The sequence below is a fragment of the Plectropomus leopardus genome, chromosome 13 (assembly GCF_026936395.1).
Source record: "Plectropomus leopardus strain MGB_pleo_1.0 chromosome 13, ASM2693639v1, whole genome shotgun sequence".
NCBI lineage: Eukaryota > Metazoa > Chordata > Actinopteri > Perciformes > Serranidae > Plectropomus > Plectropomus leopardus.
The window spans coordinates 7,947,121-7,968,429 of NC_142188.1; the positions used below are offsets into that span (position 1 = coordinate 7,947,121).

At 38.0% G+C, this 21,309-nt stretch overlaps 1 protein-coding gene across 3 annotated transcripts in view; it reads left to right on the plus strand.

Moving 5' to 3' along the window:
• kcnq5a (potassium voltage-gated channel, KQT-like subfamily, member 5a) overlaps nucleotides 1-19,980 on the plus strand; it is a 119,187-nt gene extending 99,207 nt beyond the window's left edge. Inside the window, exons 10-16 of one of the 3 annotated variants that reach the window (XM_088086293.1) lie at nucleotides 2,781-3,022; nucleotides 4,254-4,362; nucleotides 8,595-8,726; nucleotides 9,056-9,172; nucleotides 11,099-11,212; nucleotides 12,569-12,695; nucleotides 13,585-19,980. In XM_088086293.1, coding sequence (XP_087942419.1) covers nucleotides 2,781-3,022; nucleotides 4,254-4,362; nucleotides 8,595-8,726; nucleotides 9,056-9,172; nucleotides 11,099-11,212; nucleotides 12,569-12,695; nucleotides 13,585-14,655 — 1,912 coding nt within the window. In that variant the 3' untranslated portion in view covers nucleotides 14,656-19,980. The remainder of the gene's footprint in view (nucleotides 1-2,780; nucleotides 3,023-4,253; nucleotides 4,363-8,594; nucleotides 8,727-9,055; nucleotides 9,173-11,098; nucleotides 11,213-12,568; nucleotides 12,696-13,584) is intronic. The other 2 variants (XM_088086292.1, XM_042502825.2) reach the window with 2 other exon arrangements.
• The last annotated feature ends 1,329 nt before the right edge of the window (nucleotides 19,981-21,309 follow it).

The following is a 21,309-nucleotide window of genomic DNA, read 5'->3' on the forward strand; positions in this document are numbered from 1 at the left end:
AAAAACTGGTCAAGTCCAGCCAAATGAATACATTTTGTTTCATTCATATTCTTTGTGAACAAACCTTAACTTATCCCAGAAGTTGGGCCTTTTGATGATTTTGTATTTGTTATAGTCACATCAATTGTAAAAATACAGTCGTCCCATTAAAATTTAATGAAAAGGAATGAAATTAAAATGAGCAATTCATGGGGCTGGACCCAGTTTACCTTAATGTCCAACTGAAAGACCTTACTTTGACAGTCAAATCGCAGGAAATGCTACAAAACACAAAAACAATAAACCATAGTAGCTTCCATGCTAAAGTTGCCTTATCTAACTTACAAACATGAACTCGCATTTAAAATGCACTGTAGTTTGCTGAACAAATGACCGAACATTCACTGTGGAAAAGTGCACTATAACATAAGTTTTTAGTTGAGAGAGCTAATAACCTGCTCAGACAAAGTACCAGTGCAGTGTTTGTTTAAGACATGCCATGGGCTAACTGCTTGGCCTTCTGGATTGCTGCGCTCAACTTTTCTTAAGAATCGCTCTTTCAAACAACTTTGAACTCCACACTGCCCTACCTACGTTTCTCACATGACATTGCAAAAATCGAAGAACAGAAGGACTGACAGAGACTCATTCCTTTGTAGTTAACCATCCCTTCCCTGCTGGAGCTTAGCCTGCCAGCTGTTGTCAGTCAAACACAGAAAAACTATAAATACCTATATATTATATAAGTATACATAATATCTTGACATTATTTTCCACAACAAAAAGGAATATCATATCAGTTGGACATTAAATATCCCCCAACAAAATATGCAATTATTATGCACATTTCAGTTTACAGATGTAGGTATTATAGCTTTTTCTCATTTAACTGCATGCTCCCCTGCTTTACTGCTGCACTTCTCTTTTGAATTTTAATTAGCAATGATGGACAGAATGGTAACAGATAAAAGTGTTGCTAAAAGATCTATTCTGCTCCATCCACTGTTAATAATATTCAGTTCGGCCTTGAACTTTGGTAATAATGGATTGTCGTGTGCTTTGGTAGATAAGGTTCCCACACAAGTCTAGGAAAGTAAGGAAAGTATTGCACAGGTCTTTTAGTCTTTAAAAAGTTTCTGACTGAAAAACAACTTCTGTAAAAGACATTAAAACTGATTATAATGCTGAAATTCAGGTGAGACACGGAGGTTTGGAAAAATATGAAATTGTGGCATGGAAAATGTGTTGGAACCCTGCATCTCTCTCTCATTTGTCTGCTGCATTGCATGCCTGTGTATTTGCCTTAGCAACATCATAGTTTACTGCAGTGAGTCACATTAATTAAGAACTTTCTACATTCCCACCAACCCCTGTGAGGTTACCAAAGCTACAGCTAAAATATCATGAAATAAATGCATTTTATTTTCCAGTGGCTGATGTTAGGTGCTATATATCCCTTTATATGGATAAAAATAAAGTGATAGAGGAAGACAGATAATTATATTAATAGTAATGTTTTAATAGTAGTGTTCACAGTTTGTTTTTGTTTTATTTTTTAAACAGACATAGATTTAAAATGTATTACATGTTGCATAGCCATCATACCATGGTGTAACTGCAGCGAACAACTGAGATCAAAACAGGTTGTGTTTTTTAGAGTAAAACCACATTTTGGTTGCTTTCTTTTGGATCGTAGATTCTTTGGATTTAAAATGAGTCACAATGCACTGACTCATGATTAAACTTTTTGAGACTTGGTGCTGAATCCTTAAAGTAGAAATTAATGAGGGAAACCAATTGCCTTGAAAACTGTAAGTAAAAATAACTATTAGTATTAATGTATGTTTACTTTATATTTATAGTTATGTTTGCTTAAAATGTATTTGAATTTACTTTATCTTGTGAAATTGTGAAATAAGTAGAACTAGCAGAATTTACTAACTTCATCATTGGCAAAATCAATTTGTCATGATGAAGTTAAGTCAGACTAACTTGTTTTACTATAGTTGCTAACACTTGGAAAAAAACACGATAGTTGCTCTTGTTGCTTTTTAAGTTGCAACAAGTTCACAAAGTTAAGGAAATACAGCAACATTTTAAGTAACAATTTAAATTAGTAGTTTCATTAAATTTCCTTTTTCTGGGCAATCAGTTTCCTAGATCTTATTATTGGATTTACAAATAAACACTGATTAACATGCTAGGAATGATTTGCCATTAAAATCTTCAAAAGATTTTGCTTTTCTTTTTTAAAAAATAATCTGGAAAATACAGTATTGAGGCTGTTTGAAGCTGCTCTCAGTAATGGTCTCATTTGTTTAAGGTAGTCTCAAAATTAATGTGGTGGTGATGATGTATTAATGTGACCAAGCTTCACAAATCGCCTTTAAAAATCTCATTAACTCTGTTTTGAAAAGTGAATACATGAATAGATTATCAGCCGATTGGTGAGGATTGAAGCATTTCAGGATCCAAATCTGAGTTTTGGGGTTTTTTGGGTGTCTTGGCGGGCAGTCTGGCTGTGTCCTGATGTTTTGGGCATGTCAGTTGGATGGATGATGTTTGGACTGAAGGAAAAGACAGAACGCTGCCCCGTGTCTGCGCTCTGAACTCTTCTCACTCTCTGAGGGGAAATTGGTGTTGACAGCATCCTTTTTCTCTCTCCTTGTGTCTCTATCAACCCCGACCTCTGCCACACACTCAATCAACTTCATCATAAACTCCCTTACCCCACTTTCCATCACCTTTTCCCCTTCTGTCTCTCCATCCTTCATCTTCTTTCCCTCCCTTCCTCCCTACAGTCAGAAGTTGAGTTTTAAGGAGCGGGTCCGGATGGCGAGTCCCCGAGGTCAGAGCATGAAGAGCAGGCAGACGTCCATCAACGACCGCCAACGCTCTTCCCCTGGAAATGAGGTGGTAGGCGGCCCTGAGATAATGAGCGGGAGTCCGGCCAAAGTGCAGAAGAGCTGGAGCTTCAACGATCGGACCCGCTTCAGGCCGTCGCTGAGGCTGAAGAGCCAAACTCGCACTGCTGTCCCAGACGGTGAGTGGGACTGACTATCAAACATCCAACACAACATCCCATAAATGACCCATTTTAACACAGCATGACATTTTATTCAGTAAAATCCTAAACAGTAATATATATACATATATATATATATACTTTTTTTTTTTTTACAAAAACAATGAATGCTTTTGAAGATTAATTTTTATTTGTTTGAAGGTTTGTTGGAAATTGTTCATAATGCACAGTTAGAATTTCATGCAATGGTGCATCAAATGAAAAATATATAAACACATAAATGAAACATTCAATGAGGAGCTGAAATGAGCTGATACAGAATATATAAATTGTTTTTCTCCCCAATTTAGGTATCCGCATAAACTCAAATATCAAGTCGGGTCGGGCTCTAGAAATAGGCAAATACAGTCTTAAGTCAGACAAAAATCATATTATGTTGGTTTATTTTATGGGATCAAACACTAAACAGTACGCTTCTTATTATAATTATATTCTTCAAGCCTTGTATGTACTGTCTATTCTCTCTACATGGTAGATAGGCTAAACTGTATGATGGATGTTAAGCATTTATGTTCCTATCCAGATGGATATATTGTACTTTAAGACAATCTTTATACACTGGAATTATACACTTTCATAAAGATCTTGCGTATTTTATATCTCAGTTCCTTTTTTTGCACTTTGAAAGGGGCATGAATTTATTTTTATTACCTAAATTAGTGAACATGTATTTTGTGCAGCAGTGTTTTTTCTCACTTTTTCCAGACACTCCTCCCCTACAGTAATATACAACATTGCTGACTGTTTGAATAGCACCTCTGCGTCTCCTCTTATTCCCCTGTGTCATTTGTATGAACTGATTTTATAACCCTTTATATGTACTCTCATTTTTCACTCTCTTTCCAACTTTTTCCCTATGCTTTCTCTTGCTCTTTCTCCTCTTTTCTGCATCTGTCTCTCTGTCTGTGTCTTCCACTCTCCTAATTATTGGCAGTATTGAGGATATATGTACTCTCCTCTCTCACCTTACATAGCTGAGCCGGCAAAATGCTGCCCGTTCGTAAAGATCCAATTCAAGCAGGGCATAAATTCTCACCTCCTAAAAGCCAAAATAGTATCAGTTTGAAACATTCGTAGAGACTCCTGTCCAGACCCACTATGCAGAAAGTGTTTTATGAGTTTCAGGACTGGAAACGATTGTGCATGGGCCTACACTTATTGACGAAACGTTGGTTTGTCTCTTTCTCAGTGGATGCAGGCATGACGACGGAGGATTCCTTCGATGAGAGAGGCTGCCATTGTGATGTTACAGTGGAGGATCTGTCAGCTCCCCTCAAGGCTGTCATCAGAGCGGTCAGGTAAGATTTTATCTGATAAACTTATCCAAAGCATCTTTAAATCCAGGGTTCCCGCAATCATAGAAGAACCTGGAATAGTCATGGAATTTTATAATGTTGCTTTACAGGCCTGAAAAAGTCATGGAATTAGTAAAAAGAAGTTATGGACTTTTGTTGTGTTTATTGAAATTATTTTTCACAGTAACCTTCCATGAATAACCTCCCATGTAATGTCACATAACTTAACAAAGAATTTATTTACTATAAGTCAGCTCTATACATAGCATAGCCATAATATACACTGACTGAGCGATATACACGATATATCGTTTTAGCGTTGACATGGCGATGTGCGATAGTCGCTTTGAAGGACATGCAAGTGAAGTTATGCAAATAAACTCAAATAATTTGCTGCTTGGTACTGTGACAAAACCTGCACTGTTCTCATTTTCCATGACTGAAGCTGGCCAAAAGCCTTTTCCTTTAACAAAGGTGTACGTGACGTAGTCACGTGGTGCTGTTTTTTATGGAAAGCAACACTCTCTTGAGTTTGTGTGTGTCCCGAAAAGAACTGTACCTGGGCCGACACTTGCTGCAGACACAGTAAAGTGCATCCTTTTCCAAAATGGAAATTTGAAAAATCATGGAATATTTTGAAATGTTTGGTTCTGAAAATGTGTGGGAACCCTGTAAATCAGCAACGATAAAAGGGATTCAAAAGGAACCAACAATCACATTTGCAAACTTACATCCAAAAGTTAATATCAAGTGAAAACTGGCAAACTTTAAATCTTAAAGGTGGTTGAAACTCAGCCCAAACAGGCCCCATTTTCACAGCCATTGCTTTATTTAGTTACCTCCCTCTTAAAATAGTCCAACACGTTGGAAAAATGTATAATTTCTTTTGAGTCACATGACAATTGATACCACTGTCCTGTTTATGTGGGAAATACGAAACAGAGAATAGCTACCAGACTATTTCTTGATCATGAGCAGTGACTTCCTGGAGTCTCTGCTGGGTGCAGCCCTGATTTTACATCATTAACCATATTCAGTGATTGGATGTTAGAGAGCGACACATTTCATATATATATATATATATATATATATATATATATGTGTGTGTGTTAAAAAAGCAAAATCTGATGCTATAAGGGTACCTATAACATAATAGTTTGAAGTGTAGGGCCGCTGACCATGCTGCCATATTTGGGGAGCTGAAAACGTGTTGCTGGCTGTTTTATATTTCTGTATATATTGTAGCTTTCTGTGACTGATTAATCATTTAAACTCCTCCCTCAGGGCCACTTTTCTCACCTGTGTACATTGACTCTGAAACCACAGTGACAGCTCACTGAGCCGAACACTTACCTGTCAGTTGGTGATGTAATTGAACCACCTCCTCCTTTTATGATCGGCTAATTGTTGATGGTATATACAGTACAATCTTATCTGCATTGCATGCATCTGATTCATTGCGCTCCGTATTTCTTTACAGGCGATTTATAATCTGCAGCTGTTAATCAAAGTGTCATGAATGACACAATGTGCAAGAGTGACCTGACATAACGTAAGGAGTCAAAAGCTGCTGTATCCATGTGTTTTGTAGTTTGGTTTCATGAGCAGTTTATCATTAATAATGGCTGCTGAACACGTTTTTAAACATGTTTGTTTTTCATTTTTATTTAGGTTAAATCCCTCTCTCCTCATCTTTACCCTCACACTGCTACAGTAACAGATAATATGCCACAACAACACAGACTCCTGACCTTTTTACACCACTATGCATGTTATTCTGGATGGGAAAAACATACGTTCACATGAGTGCAGGGGTTCACACGATATTTGCTTTGTTAAACCGATTTCTTTATTTTTTCTTGTCTTCTCTCTCCGTCTTTGTCTCTTTATCTATATGACCTACTGCTGGGTTTGAGGATTTGCCTTAGGGATTTTTTTGAGCTGTTGTGTGCGTGTGTGTTTTTCGCCAGACCCTGATCTCTTACACTGGCACCGGCACCCTGTGAGCGAATGTTTATCCAACTGGCGCCAACTGATTCTCTCACTTCACTGCTTCTTCTCACCCTCTTAATATTTTTTTATTGCAAAAAAATTCCCAGACTCACCTCTCAATAAAGCACAATAAAACACTGATTTCTAAAAGGCAATTATTTTAAAAAACATTTATAAAATAAAGGCCTTTATTGTTATTAAAAATGACTTAAATCAAACGTTCAAAGGTTTTGAGGATGATATGATGAATCTTGTTTCCTGACATTGGATTGTAAAATCCCAAAATAATATGTAACATCTATTAAAAAAAGATATTTTACCAAATCCCTTTTGTTAAACTTGTGGGAATTAAGGCAGTGAAATCTCACATGCAGAGTGAGAAACAGAAAACTCTCCCATAAAACATTTCCCAGTTCTACCCAGATTTTTCTCTTAATTTTATCAGCAATCATTAAAATAAAACACCAACACAGATATCAGCAAAATGCCAAATATTGGCCCCAATAATTGGCCAGGCTGATAATCTGTCAACCCCTACTTAAAGTGATACAGATACCAATAGAGAATTTTGATACCTTTTTCTTTGTCTACTTAATTTGATATATTGTATATTGTGAATGGAAGCATTTAAGTTATATAAAATGCCACTGTCACTCCTCCCCATCCAAATAACTTTTACACAAATACACTTTGAAAGTGTTCAAATTATTAAAATATTTATTAAATATCTGTACAAAAAACTCAAATACTCTGCACTTTGGGCAAGTTGCAGCTGCTACAGTCATTGTCCAATCACACGCTGTACTAAACTGAAGAAAACCTGTGGTGATTGGCTGCAAGCAAACAAAAACAAATAGTTATTTTTCTAAAGATCTCGGCACTAAAGGATTGAATGCAGGAGTCATTTGACTTAAGAAGTCCGCTACTACTTGGTATTGGGTTACCTTTAAGGTATTGAGTACAGTACAGTACAGTGAAATCTTATATATAATTTATGTAATCACAGATTTAGGCAAATGAAAAGGTTTGTTTTCATAATATGTTTAACACATGAACAGATATTACCAACATGTGCCACAGTTTTTTCTATAAATAAGTGATTTCATCTACACACTTCGAATGAAAAGCTAACAGTGTAAATATGCACATATATAATGAAACTATACATTTATGTATTTATATTCCCAATTATTCTCTATACTGACATTTACTGTAAATATTTGCAGCGATATTATCAGTACTCTATTCTCAGTTTTTCACCAACATTTCTTATAATCTATGGTAGCTCTACACCTGACCCCTGCCTGTACAGTGTAGGTGTCAGGTCGCTGTAACACACTGTGGCGCATCCAACTTTGTCCAAATTGGACATAGCTAAACGTGTCATTTTATCAGCGAGTGCAAGTTATGTAACAATTTTCAGTGGCATCCTCTTGGCAGTGAACATTTTCTGCAATAATCCCTCCTACATGTTGGTTTGGTGATAATATCCAGTCAGTCATTGCTTCTTTTATTCTGAAATTTTGTCATATTTGCAGGTTTAGAAATACATAACATCGTGAACTGAAGTCTATCAAACCCTGTCTATCAGCAGCCCCTCTGTTTCTCTACACTCACTCACACACAGATCACCAGTACCACCCAATCTCGACCGGCCTGCCCACCCAGCAGGCCTCCTCCATGGGCAGCCGGAGCCCAGGGCTTTCCCAGGGTGTCGGGTTGAGGGCTGGACACCCCCTCCCCTCTCAGGACTGTTATTACAGAGGGTCATCTGTCACCATTGTTTCCATTGAGACAGTGAGAAAATCAGGCAACTGGAGAAAAACAGAAGCCACGAGGGAATCCAAATGCAACGAGTACATGGATCTCCTTACCTGTATCAATATTATCCACCCAGCAGGGGCTCTGTTCACCAAATAGAAGGAGATAGAGGATGACGCTCGAGTTTCAAAGTCATTCTTGTGAGTTGTTATGGATTTAACAAGAGAACCATTGAACTTTGGTTTCCTGGTAGATACTCTTTGAGGTATTTGAGATTTTAATAATGTTTTTATTATAGCTGTCCAAAAAAGATCAACAAGTGTAACGCAACAAGGATCGTGCCAAAGTTGCTGCTAACATCTAGTGGCAGGTTGCAGTAATTACACCCTTATTTTCAAGCTTTTTTGAGCTTATTTCACTAACTTCATGTCTTTCCTAACCATCTTCCTATTTTTGCTTTTTGTGTGTGTGTGTGTGTGTAGGATCATGAAGTTCCATGTGGCTAAAAAGAAGTTTAAGGAGACATTGCGTCCGTACGATGTGAAGGACGTTATAGAGCAATACTCTGCAGGACACCTGGACATGCTCTGTCGCATCAAGAGCCTTCAGACTAGGTCAGGACACACACACACACAAAATCACAAAATCCCACATAACTTTTTTGCAAAAACAAAAAAAAAAATCATCAATATCCATATAAATGAGCAATTTATCTGAATTACCTTGATTTTTGCATATTTTTATTCTTTATGCTGCAAGGGTTTTTATTCTTTACCAAGGGCTTGCATAGGTGGATGTTGCTGCCAGTGTTGTTGCAGCTTCTACAAGTCATCTATACGTAATCCTTTTAAATTAAATGAACCCAATTTTGCCTTGATCTCACTTCCAATTATGTCTTTTGTATGTACTGTATATGTACACGTGTGTCCCCTCTCCCTCCCAGACTAAACACAGTAGTGGGTCCGCCTCCGAGGCCTTTCAGCAGCCGCGGCAAGAACTTTTCCTCTCCCTCCCTGCATTTATATTACAGCCAGGCCCGGAGGAAACAGTCTGCACCGGGGTTAGGCCAACCCCGTCCTGATTTGTTCGCCAGCTGCTCCCCCACTAACATAACCAAAGTTGTGACGCCTGAGTCAAGCAGCATGCATTCAAAAATCTGAGCATCCTTACACACGAAAAGTCCATAAAAGTTGAAAATAGTCACAGAGGAGAATTTAATTTTGTTTAGTGCTAACTTTACTGTTGCAAAGAAATGTAACTGTGTGCCTGTTTTCACACTCGCTGAGCTTTCTTTGCTCTTTAATGATTGTGAAACTTTTTCTAACACAACCCAACCTATAGGGCATGTCCGGCAAAAAGCAGGCAGATTAGCTATTATTCATTTCAGGGCCTTTCATTTTTTGACAAATTGCAAGTGAACACAGTCCTGCCAGGAAATAATGTTCACTTTTTTTTAGTCTACTTAGAGTCTGAGACAGGTGAACTTATTAAATCTGAGTTGGTACATGGTAAACTGCAATAGAAAAAAATACCAAATTGGCTGCTTGACACAGGTCTGGTGATAGAGGTCATCAAGGAGCTCAAGTAATGGATTATCGAAAAGTTTTACACAAACAAATTATCAAAATATGTCAAGTTATTGATTCAGATGTTACAAACAAACGATATACATAGATATGCATTGAGAAACAAGCAGTGGCCAACAGTTATTCACATTTTCATGACACATTTTTCAGAAGTGGTCCGTTATCACACCTTTTTCATTCAATTAGTAGAAAGTTCTGTTATATTTTAAATACCAATGCTTTATTCATTTGTGAAACACTGAAAACTATGTGATAGTCCAGATTTGGGCACCTTGACTACCTCAACCAACTGAAACTTTTTGCCAGCTAACGTATTGTAGGTAAACACATAAGAAAAGTGCATCGATTGTGTCCTCATGTAAAAGCCTCAATCCATAATTCATTTGGCCCCATAAAACTCCATTTACAACATTAGATGCATGAATAATCTAACTTCATTCACTCATTCATTCATTCATTCATACAAAATCCACTCGGTTTCTATTTCTTTTTGCAACTTAAAGCCACATAAAAAGACTTTCTTTTACTTGGATCAGAAGTCTATAATCGCTTAATTTATGGAAAGCAAAGCTGAATATATTATTTCAGCCTGGGTTACTATAATGTAGTTATGGATTAGGACTTTCACATTTAGAACTAAATTTATTTAAAGGAAGTTTGTCTTTAGCTTTTGGTCATCTGGTGTGTTGTGCGTAATGAAGCAGTGCTGTAGGTGATGCTGGTAGTACTTCTGTAAAATAACATCATGCTCGTTTTCTGTATGTGTGTGTTGGTATGAAATGAATGTTTTGAAAAAAGGCTGTAGATATACACAGACCACGTGAGTAAATTGTACATTTAAGATAACTCATTATCTGTGTTTTTTAGAATAATAGATTCTTTTTTTGTTATTTTACTCTCTGATGCTGTTAAAACATCTAAATATAAACCTCAGTGTGTCCAACATTATGACAAGCAGACAGAGGTGCAAAATGTATGCTTCGAATTTGTTTAATTTCAATGAAACAAATGATTTGCACTGTCAAAAATGCATTAGAGTGGAATTTATGACATCCCAGTCTAAATTTTGTTTTATAAAATGTTGTGCCATGGCATTAATAAAAATGCAGACCATCTACATCTACCATCTACATAGATGGTCAAGCTGAACATTTTTTTGTATCAAAATATTAAGAAATAAAAACACGACTAATATAAAAATGTCAAAATCGACTATTGATGACTACATTATCAGCCCATTTTTCCCTCTCATGCTCTGTGTTTATCTACATGCCAAATGTGTTATAGTCAGTTAATATAGGACTGGATTTATTCATTTGTCCACCTGTGCTTCATGCTTTCGTGTGTGTGTGTGTGTGTGTGTGTTGATGTATCTGACCGAGTCTTTTTCCTGTCTCCAGACTGGCCAGTGCAGCGAGCTCTGGTCCCAGCCTGAGTAGCCGACCCAGGAACATGTCCTCTCCTGCCCTGCACTATTATTACAGCAACAACAGGAAGAAGCTCCCTGGCTCAGGGTTACTTTTATTTAATTTTATTTAAGTTTTTACCTACATTAGAATCCCATTAGTCTCCTCTATCATGACCACTAGTGTCCTTGCTGTCCCCTAAAGTGTTTGATTGACTGTGAAATGTAACACGCAAACAGATATGCCTGCAGGGATGCAAATACTCGCCGTTTACATTTATTTTCTAATGGCACCGGGTGGTTGGAGTTTTCATTACACAATACAGTGAGTACCAGAACATTTAGACATACAATTAATTTTGTGTTGAATGCGAAAGAAAAAAACACCATGTTAATTTAAAACATGATAGTTCTAATGCATTTAACTCCAGCCATTTGGTAAAGTGTTAATTATCTCAGTCTGATTCACAGACACATTTGCATTTAATGCACATTTGCATTTAATCCAAATGTGTACTAACATTAATTCACAAACAAGCCAAACACATCATCCCTGTTGCTACATTAGGTCACATGTAAAGTTCCATACTTCTTCATTTTCCCTTTCACCAGAAAGTGGAAACATCTGTGTGTGTAAATGTTGCTAATTTAAGTGTTTTTTTTTTTATTTTTTAGATTAATTCACGCGTTTTATGGTAGATAAAACAAAATCATGTGTAGAATTTCCTGGGTGTTGACCTCTTTAAAATCAATGCATGTTAGAGATATACAAACTTAATTAATTTCACTAATTTAACATTATTATAGTGTAAGAGAACTTGATTTTTACTGATTTACTGATTTACTGGTAATCTGATTACAGCTCTCTATTTAGTATTTGACTTGGATTTAAGTTTCCTTATTCCTTTTGGAATGGAAAATTAATGTTGTTTTGCAAAAAACTTTCCAGTATTGAAGTCCTGCTCGGACTGTGAACATTTTTACTTAAATGTATTGAAACTCAAAAAAACACTGTCAAGCTTGAGTTACCAGGTTTTCACCCAGCAGTACTGTATTTATAAAGCTATTTTGAGATGTATGTGCTCAAAAATGACTTGTGCCTTTATTTTCTTTCCATGTGACTTGTGTCAAAATGTCATTTTTTGGGAGCATGTTGGTTTTTACTTGTGAAAAGAGCCCATGCAAACTACATACTGCATGAAACCCGAACTGTTTTTCTTCATTCCAGAAAAACTGAAAACTGTCAAGATACAATATCTTTGTATGAGACATATGTGACAGTGTGTTGTGTGTATTTTACTAACTCTAACCTTAACATCCCGCTGCTGCTTTAGGTTTGTTATGTGACCTGGGATAACCTGAAACGAAGCTTGGGGTGCCTTCTTCTATTACAACATCATTATTTTTAAGAATATTAACACCAGTATATGTGTGTTGGTGCATGTGTGTGTGTGTGTGTGATCAGGGTGGATCAGATTCTGGGAAAAGGCCAGATCCCTGTGGATAAGAAGATGAGGGACAAACTGCACCCAGATGGAGACTCTCTGGAGGGCATGAGCATGCTGGGACGTGTGTGTAAAGTGGAGAGACAGGTGAGTTTTGAAAAAAAAAATCTGAGACGGGAACAACTACATCAGCAGTATTCTTTAAAAATGCATTTGCAAGATTTTATTGCCCTGTAATGATAATGATATAAGAAGCAAGGAGCTGATCTGGACTTTTGATCAATACCAGTGAGTCAGGATTTACTGTGCCAGATATGCTGGGATTTCTGGCTTCAAAACTCTCTTTCTGGCCTGACATCTGCTTTGGAAACACCAGAGATGTGTCAGTGTTTTTTTTTTTTGTTTTTTTTTTAACTGATTTTTATTTACCGGCAAATATTAATACACATAACACAAATGACAATGTGATGACATAAATAAAACCGCACAAACAAACAAACGAACAAAAAAAAGACCAATACAGAACAAAATTAATTCTGAAACTGAATTTTTATTCATTGGTGCAATTTAGTTTTAAACCTGAGAGGCTGTAATGTGCCAGAGTATGTCTAATTTTACAAATAAAGCTTTTTTTGTTCAAATTTTTGTTGGCACTTTATACTTGCTCTTGTACTATTTACTTTTGAAGGAACTGTTTCTTTAATGAAGAAATCTCGTGTGTTGTCACTCTGTTGTGTTGTGATTGGTAGGTCTGTTTATCTATATCTTATCTATCTATAAACTAAACTATAAACAAGAATGTGAGACGTTGCTATGTTAGTAGTAAGTAGTTATGGGTATAGTAGACAAAAATGGTAAATTAAAGCTATGCCGATGCGTGTGCAGCACTCGTACTTCATGCCACCCCTGCATAAGTCAGCACCCCACCTGGGCCACCCCAGTGAGAACAGTCTGGACTGGACACTAATGGAGTTCAATAAAAAGTCATAAATTACTCAGTAGCCCTTTAAACTCCATCACTTTCTCACTCTTTTAGGTAACTTCCATTGAATCAAAGTTGGACTCTTTGTTGGACGTTTACCGCCAAGTCCTACAAAAAGGCCCCACGGCACTCACCCTCTCCTCGCTCCCCCTGTTTGAGCTGGACAACCACCACAACTCGGACTACCAGACCTCCATCATCAGCAGGGACCTCCCCTCTCCACAGGGAGGTGACTCGGTTGTCGGCGGAGGAGAGAACAACGGAGGAATCCGCCGTTCTCTTAACACCAACCCAAGAGGCCTGCGACTCATCCTGGCACCTGCCGATGATGACGGCCCCCCAGACTCAGCGCCTCCATCCTACCCCCCGTCCACAGCCTCGCTCTCCCCGTCACCCCTGCTGCCTCCTGATAGTCCCTACCCAACATTGGTGACGCCCAATGGTACCTCCAAAAGAGCACACTTCCCTGACCTGCCACCTCCACCTCCCTCAACAGGAGGTCTCACCCTCCGACTTCCCCCCATGTTGCACCCCTCCCACCTCCGATGCTCCCCTGACCCCGTCCCAGATGATATGACAGATGAAGTCCTGGCGGACGAGGGCAGCCTGGGCCCCTCTGTTGTTGTGGCGTCCAGTGTGGATGCTGACCAGGAAGGGGACAGTGAGGCGGTCCCTGAGAATGAAACGGTGCAGCTGCGGGAGAAGCCTGGCTTGAAATCCGAGGGGGTCTGGAGGAGGCACATGAGCCTGGAGGTGAACCCCCTGCTGCTGCTCTCGTCCAGCCCAGATGAGAGGTCCTCAGACTGGGGAGGCAATCTTGGTAAGTCCCTCTCCGTGCACAATCTCAGCCAGCCTTTGAACAACCGTGCCCCCGGTCTCTCCTCTGCGCTCAACAACAGCAGCAGCAGCAACAGTAGCAAACGTGGCAATGCCCACGGAGACCTTAGCAACTGGGACGGGACAGAACTCTTCATTAGTGAGTGCAAGCTCGAGCCAGAGGAAGAACATTTCAGCTTCCTGTCCCAGGGACCCGACAGCAGCCCCTCAGACCTTTTACAGACTGTAGAGGAGGCTGCACCTCACCCCGACTTTCTCAGTCAGCCTCCACATATACAGCTGGCATAACCACACACACACACACACACACACACACACACACACACACGCACGCATACGCATACTGTACATACACACCATTGTTGGGGACGCCACTTTTAAGGTATTTTTTATAGGAAACTATACAGATTATGTTGCAAATGTCCAATCAATGCTTTGCATATGGACATAAAAAAAATTCACATTTTGTCCGACATGATTTTGTCCACTTTCATAAAGATTTCATTATGTTATAAACTTTTCACACGGTACTAAAATTACTAGAGATGCACGGTATTGGATTTTTTGCCAATATCTAATATGCCGACTTGACAACTTATTTGGCTTATAACTGATATCTCTATAACCACTTTTTTACCCCACCTAATTAATGTCATATTATGAACACTCTTATTGTGATGGCCACCTATCAGATGGAGACATAAAATATATTGTTTCTCAGTATGTAATATTCATTCATTGTACAAAATAAGAAAAATACTTAAACTTAGAACTTAAAAAATTGTTTTCATCTTTAACTAAAGATATTCAGAAGTTTTATCAACTTTATACAAATAAGGTTTTTCATATACAAAATCATATATTAATAAAAAATGATGCTGATAAAATTTAATTTGTTTAAAATTAAGATCAAGGAAGGAGCGTTAACTGTGATTACTGAGCCTGCAGTCCGACACCTGCCTAACAGACATTAGAGCGTGGAAGCAAAATAATTTGGTTTAACACAACCATAACTGTCTGTGAGTAATGTTAGCTCTCTTTTTGATGTAATTTCCATTAGTCCTACATTTGAACTCAGTCTGAGCCTAAAACCCAAACCAAAGAACCAAGTTTGGGCTCATCACTGACGCAAGCAGGAGTGTTTGTTGTAGAAATTGAAGCGTGATGAATCTGCCTTGTTGCACACTTGACAGTTAAATGACTGAATACAATTAGAAGAAAATACTGTTTGTCTCATAACTAGGGCTGGGTATCAGTACTCTATACCTTTAAGGTACTGACTGAAATAACCCAGTACCAAGCAGTATCAAAATGTTTCCAGTCAAACGATAACTGCATTTGATCTGATTTTGGGATCTGATCCCGACCTGTTCAGACTCCCTGCCGGATCAGCAGACTTTTTGTTGCCGTAGTCAGTGTAGCCGGTGTCTGCCCGGTTAACTATTACAGCTGCTAATTTAATAATCCGTTTGATGGGAGAAGCAGCTTCCTCCAGGTATTTTTTACATTATCCGAACTTGCCCTCATTCAAAAAAAGGTCTGGACACCCCTGCAATAAACAATCCCAAAAAAACTCACACAAACAACCAAACGGCTCAACTTTGTGGTTAAAACCTGTTAATTACTATTAGGTATCATTAGCTATGTCATGCCAACAATTAGCCCTGTCACTGTGTGGTCAGACTCTCACAACTGTCCATGGCACGGAGCTCACACTCCCTCAGCAGCAGCTAAAACCCCCACGGTCTGCAGTGTGGTGAGGTTGAGTGTGGTGTATTGACAGACTTGATAATTTATCATGCCGAAATTTCGTCAGTTTGGCTTTACTACATGCCACTCCATTCACATTATCAGTATCAAGTGAAGTACTCTATTGATATTGCTATCACTTTAAGGGTACTGGTAATGGTGCTGATACTGGTATTGGTTTTGTAATTTTCCAAACGATACCCAGCTCTGCTCATAGACAAGACAGATGCAAATCTCAAAAGTCAAGAGTAAAGTTGAACCTCAAAGAAGCCACTGGAAACGATAGGTCAACCACTTCTTTCTTAACATGCGGTGAAACCACTACACACACACACACACACACACAAACAAACACACACATACAACCAGTCCTCACGCACACAAAACCACACTGACGCATACAATCATAGAGTGATCCAGCCAACTTGACAAAGAGCTGTGACTAACTGATGACTTTATTTTTCATACAAGTGCTTGTATTCTGCGACTTTCTTGGAGAGTCGCTCACTCTTCTTACTCTGTCTGTCTTTGGCAGTGTAAAATGTCATCTTTTACTTAAGCTTTCATACATATTGCTGCATGGACTGTTTCCAAGAACGAATTAATGAAAGGAAAATTATGGGAGCGGCCCGGAGTGATGGGAATAGCTGAATTATAAAAAGGGTCAAAGGTCAAACCCTCAGCATGTATTCAGACCACTAGCGTCCCATTTTGTTTTGTTTTTTTTAAACAGAAATGTTACTCAATGTTTATTTGGCTGCTCAGTTTCATCTGTCAGCAAGTTGTCAGTAAACTTGGATGCAGCAAATCTTTTAGGGAAAAATGGCCTATCAGCAATCACTCAAGACGAAGTGTTGGACTATGTCCCGTTTTGGGTTGGACGGTAGCCTGGTGAGTTAGTTGCTTCTTGTCTGAATGCTGAATTGTCGAATTAAGTGGGCTCTCTCAGCCAAGCATGAGATGCTGCATGTCTAAGCTGTTGCAATACTTAACGTGAGGAGCAGTCACACACGACGTTGGTGGCCTGGATGTCCTTCTGCATGTTAAAATAATGTTCCCTCAAAATCTTGAACGAACAAGTACAAACAAAGTCTGCCCATATAAACATTATTATATTCTAATTTGAACTAATTTGAGAGTAGTTATGAGGATAACCCACTTACTATTCAATTTTAGAACGAACATACCATCCTTTAAGGTATTTTTAATACATTGTTTTGACAATCCCTAATTTTTACTGGGTGCTGGTTGCACCATGTGCATCAATAATGATTAAAGGCTGCTGGACTGAACATATTCCCTCCCAGTCCGGAGCAACATTAGATGTAGTGTAGTGTGCAATGTGCACTGTTATAACATAGCAGGGTATTTTGAATTCATCTGAGGAGCCAACGATAACAATATAATGCACAAGCACTGTTGTTGATCCAGCATGCATGTAATTATTTTCTCCATGTGTCCATTCTGCTGTGGACGAAGTCAAAAAAATTGATAAATTCAACATAAAAAACAGGAGCGAGTCAGTGAGATGAGAAAATGTGCCCTTTAAAAGATAACATACATTTTTCAACCTTGACCCTATTTTTCCACGTCTTTATGTCTAAGCGACAGATGTGAACAACAATTTCGAATACTGAGTGAGAGGGCTGCGACGCAACAGGTTGCAATGCAAGCATATGAGGCGTTTGAACACGTCACTATATCTTCATTAAAGGTGGATATTGTTGCCGCAGACAGGCTGAGATTGGCTGAAGTATCTCTTTACCTTTTGCCTGGTCTGTTTGTTATTGTCTCCTCAAGTGGAAGTCTCGTTCTGAAGTGTCATGAGATCTCATTTATTGCAAAAAGACAACAGTGGAATTATGATTGAGATTTGGAGAGTAACCAGACTAGTTTACAGAAAACGTGGTTTAGTGTTGCACAAAAGATTATTAGTAATTTATGATTATTCACCTATTTTACCTGGACAAGGAGAGAGAGAGGGACAACAGGGACTGCGGGTGAACAGCTGCTGCAGGGCCGTGAAAAATTAGGCCCTTGTAAATGTAATCTAAGGGGCCGTTTACACGGTAATGGTTCTTGTATGAAATGCTACATTTCTGTTGTAGTTTGGTCTTTTGTTCACAAGAAAATGGCGTTTTGTGAGCCTGAAAATGCAAACTTTTGAAACCCGGTTCCAGAGTGTAATCTTCTGAAAATGCGACCCTTTCTGTTGCCGGGTAACCTGGCGATGCGCAAATCCTGAGACAACGGTGACGTCACTGCCGTACTTCACGCATGCACGTGGAGTTCTTCTATGGTGTGTCACAAAGTTACACTGCCAACTACTGGCCTGGCATGCACACTGCAACATTTTCGGTTGTTTTTGCAGATCTGTGTACACGGAGATCGCTCTCACAGTGTTCTCATATGATTGCAGATTTTTTTTATCATGAAAAGAAAAGACTTTCCCCTTTTTTAATAGGGCCGTTCTTGTCTAAAGGTGGCCTAAGCCTGTCTGTGGCAGAAACAACCAGTTTTGGTTGCTGCCCTCTCGCTCAATAATTGGCCAATTTCAAAAGCTGCTGTTTACCTCAGTCTCTTAGACACATATTCAAAGGAAAAAATGTCCCAGATTGAAAAATGCTTAAGTTATCCTTCAATTATATTTTTTGTGCACTCAGCTGGTGCTGTCATCCAGACCAATGTGCTTAAGGAAACGTTGGCAGGAAACTAACAAGAGAAGCCAGAATCTCATCTAAGGTTGAAACTAAAATGTAATTAATGTAAAGCCTCTTTAATGTCTTCTGCTGCACCCCCCAAAAAATCATGCATAATTGTAATAAGCTTTAAAATTGCTCAAGTGCACACATTTATATTTTGGTGCATTTAGTCCATATTCAGATTAAGACATTTTTACTTGCAGGTTTATGAAAAAAAGTGCTGCAGGTTTCTTAATGTTTTGTTTTCACTGCCATCCTGCTTGTCGACTGCTCTTGAGTGAGAATTATGCAGAAAACTATGTCAGCCATCTTAATTTTTGTTTTTGCATGTTTACGTCTTAAGAGGTACACCGTCACAGCAGTCTTAAAAATGTAATTTAACGTGTTGATGACATCGTTTCAGTTTTATTCCCTTTGTTTTGAATGGTGAGAAGGTGCATTACTTAGGAAATTAACGTTCTGTAGTAGAATTTAATAAGTATTATCGCCTAACAAATGAAAATTCTAAACACGTGTAGATTGATTACAGCCCATGCAGAAGTTGATGAAATGTATCATCAACATGAAAGCACAGTTGTTTTTGGTGAGTTTGAGGAGCCTGAAAATGTGACATGGTACTTTAATGATTATTATTGGAATAGATTTGTTGTAGTTATTGAGTTTTGATACGTATGAAAGAGGCCAACCACAACTGTCAGTTATTTTGGTGCAAGATATCGATCACAAGGAAAGCTCGTGGACTCAGCCAGTTGGGGCATTGGATGAATTACTCCCCTCATACAACATGCTCATTTTTGCAATCTGTAAATTGCTTAAGGGTGCCTTTCTTGCATATGAAAAATCTTTTTTTCTCTTCACAGGGCTGTAAAGGTCCTTTTTGCCTATAGCATACTGTAAAGTTGAAGATCAAACTTCTCATTTTGAGTCGGGCATCCAGTTCACTTAGCTTTAGCCACAGACTTTATACGGCTTTGATGGATAATAATACCATTTCTCTACTGCTTGAACAGTAATTTATTACACAACTGGGCCTTAAAGCTTGATAATGTTAACATTATTATTATTTCTTTGAAATTAATTTATTAAAGTGCACATTATGTTCTTTGGATGAGAAATGCAAAAATAATTTTATTATTCATTAATAAAGTACAAATTAACTAAACAGTCTGGGTTTGTGTGTCTTTTTTAAATAAAAGTGTAATTAAAGTCTCAAACTAAAATGTAGCACATGGTTATGTCGCATTTTTTGGAATGAGGATTTTAAATTTTCAGCGTCATGGATAATAATTGTAAAGGGTAAGTCATGGGACACACATCATGGGACTCATGGGAACATTATGAGACAATGGACCCCATTAACCCCACTACAAAGGACCGAGACACACAGACTTTGTGGTGGTTTAGTGTCTTTGCAGTCTGTAGGCATCTTTTTGTGGTTTTATATCTCTTTGTGATCATTTTGTGCATCCTTATAATTATTTTGTATTAATTTCAGTTCATTTTGTCTTAACTTAAGGTCATTTTGTTTTTTTTATGCATTTTGTGTCTCCTTGTGATAATTTTGTGTCTTTTTTGTAATAATTTAGGTCTCTTTGAGGTAATTTTGCTTCTCTTTGAGGGAGGCTAATATTTTGTATTTGTTTGGTCATTGTTTTGTCATTTCCCAGTCATTCTGTATCCCCTGTGATTGTTTTGTGTCTCTGTAATAATTATGCGCCCCTTGTGGTTGTTTTGTGTCATTTGCAGTCATTTTTGTTTCTCTCTGGAGTAATTTTGCCTCTCTGAGCTATTATTTATGTCTTTTTTGGTATTTTTTTATTTTTTTTTTTTTTACAAAATCTCTTATTTAATCATTTTTGTGGGTTTTTGTGGTCATGTTCAGTCTCTTTATTGTTTTATTTTGATTTCAGGTGATTTTATGTCTTTTTTAAATTTTTGTGTCTCTTTATGGCCAATTTGTGTTTCATTTTTTTTGTGTTCATTTCAAGTCAGTTTGTGTCATTTTTTAGTCTGTGTGTATGTTAATGTTTTTGTTCTTTTGTTGTGTTCATGTTTTGTCTACTTGTTTTGTTGTTTTGTTTTAATTTCAGGTATTTTTTTCTTTTTTGTCATTTTGTGTATCTTTGTAGACATGTTCTGTCACCTAATGGTTATTTTGTGGGGGATTTTGAGGTGATAAAATCCAGTTTGAATGGGTTTCAGTGGTGCATTTTTTGCACTGAACAGTGTGAATGTTACGATGTAGAAACTGAGCTGGAAATTCCAAGATTGAACAAAAATAGAAAATGTATGCCACGTGCATGAGCGCAGCTAAAATTAGCCAAACAAAAAGAAAAAGAAAAGATTGAAAAGTGCATAAAATGCGCCAAACAGTCCCTCAGAGCATGAATGTAGGTTTTAGTTTTGTTTTTTGTTTTTTTGCAAATTTCTCCACCTTTTCATGCCACATTACAATTTCATATGTTTAATACTTTCTATCTTTGTGCAAATA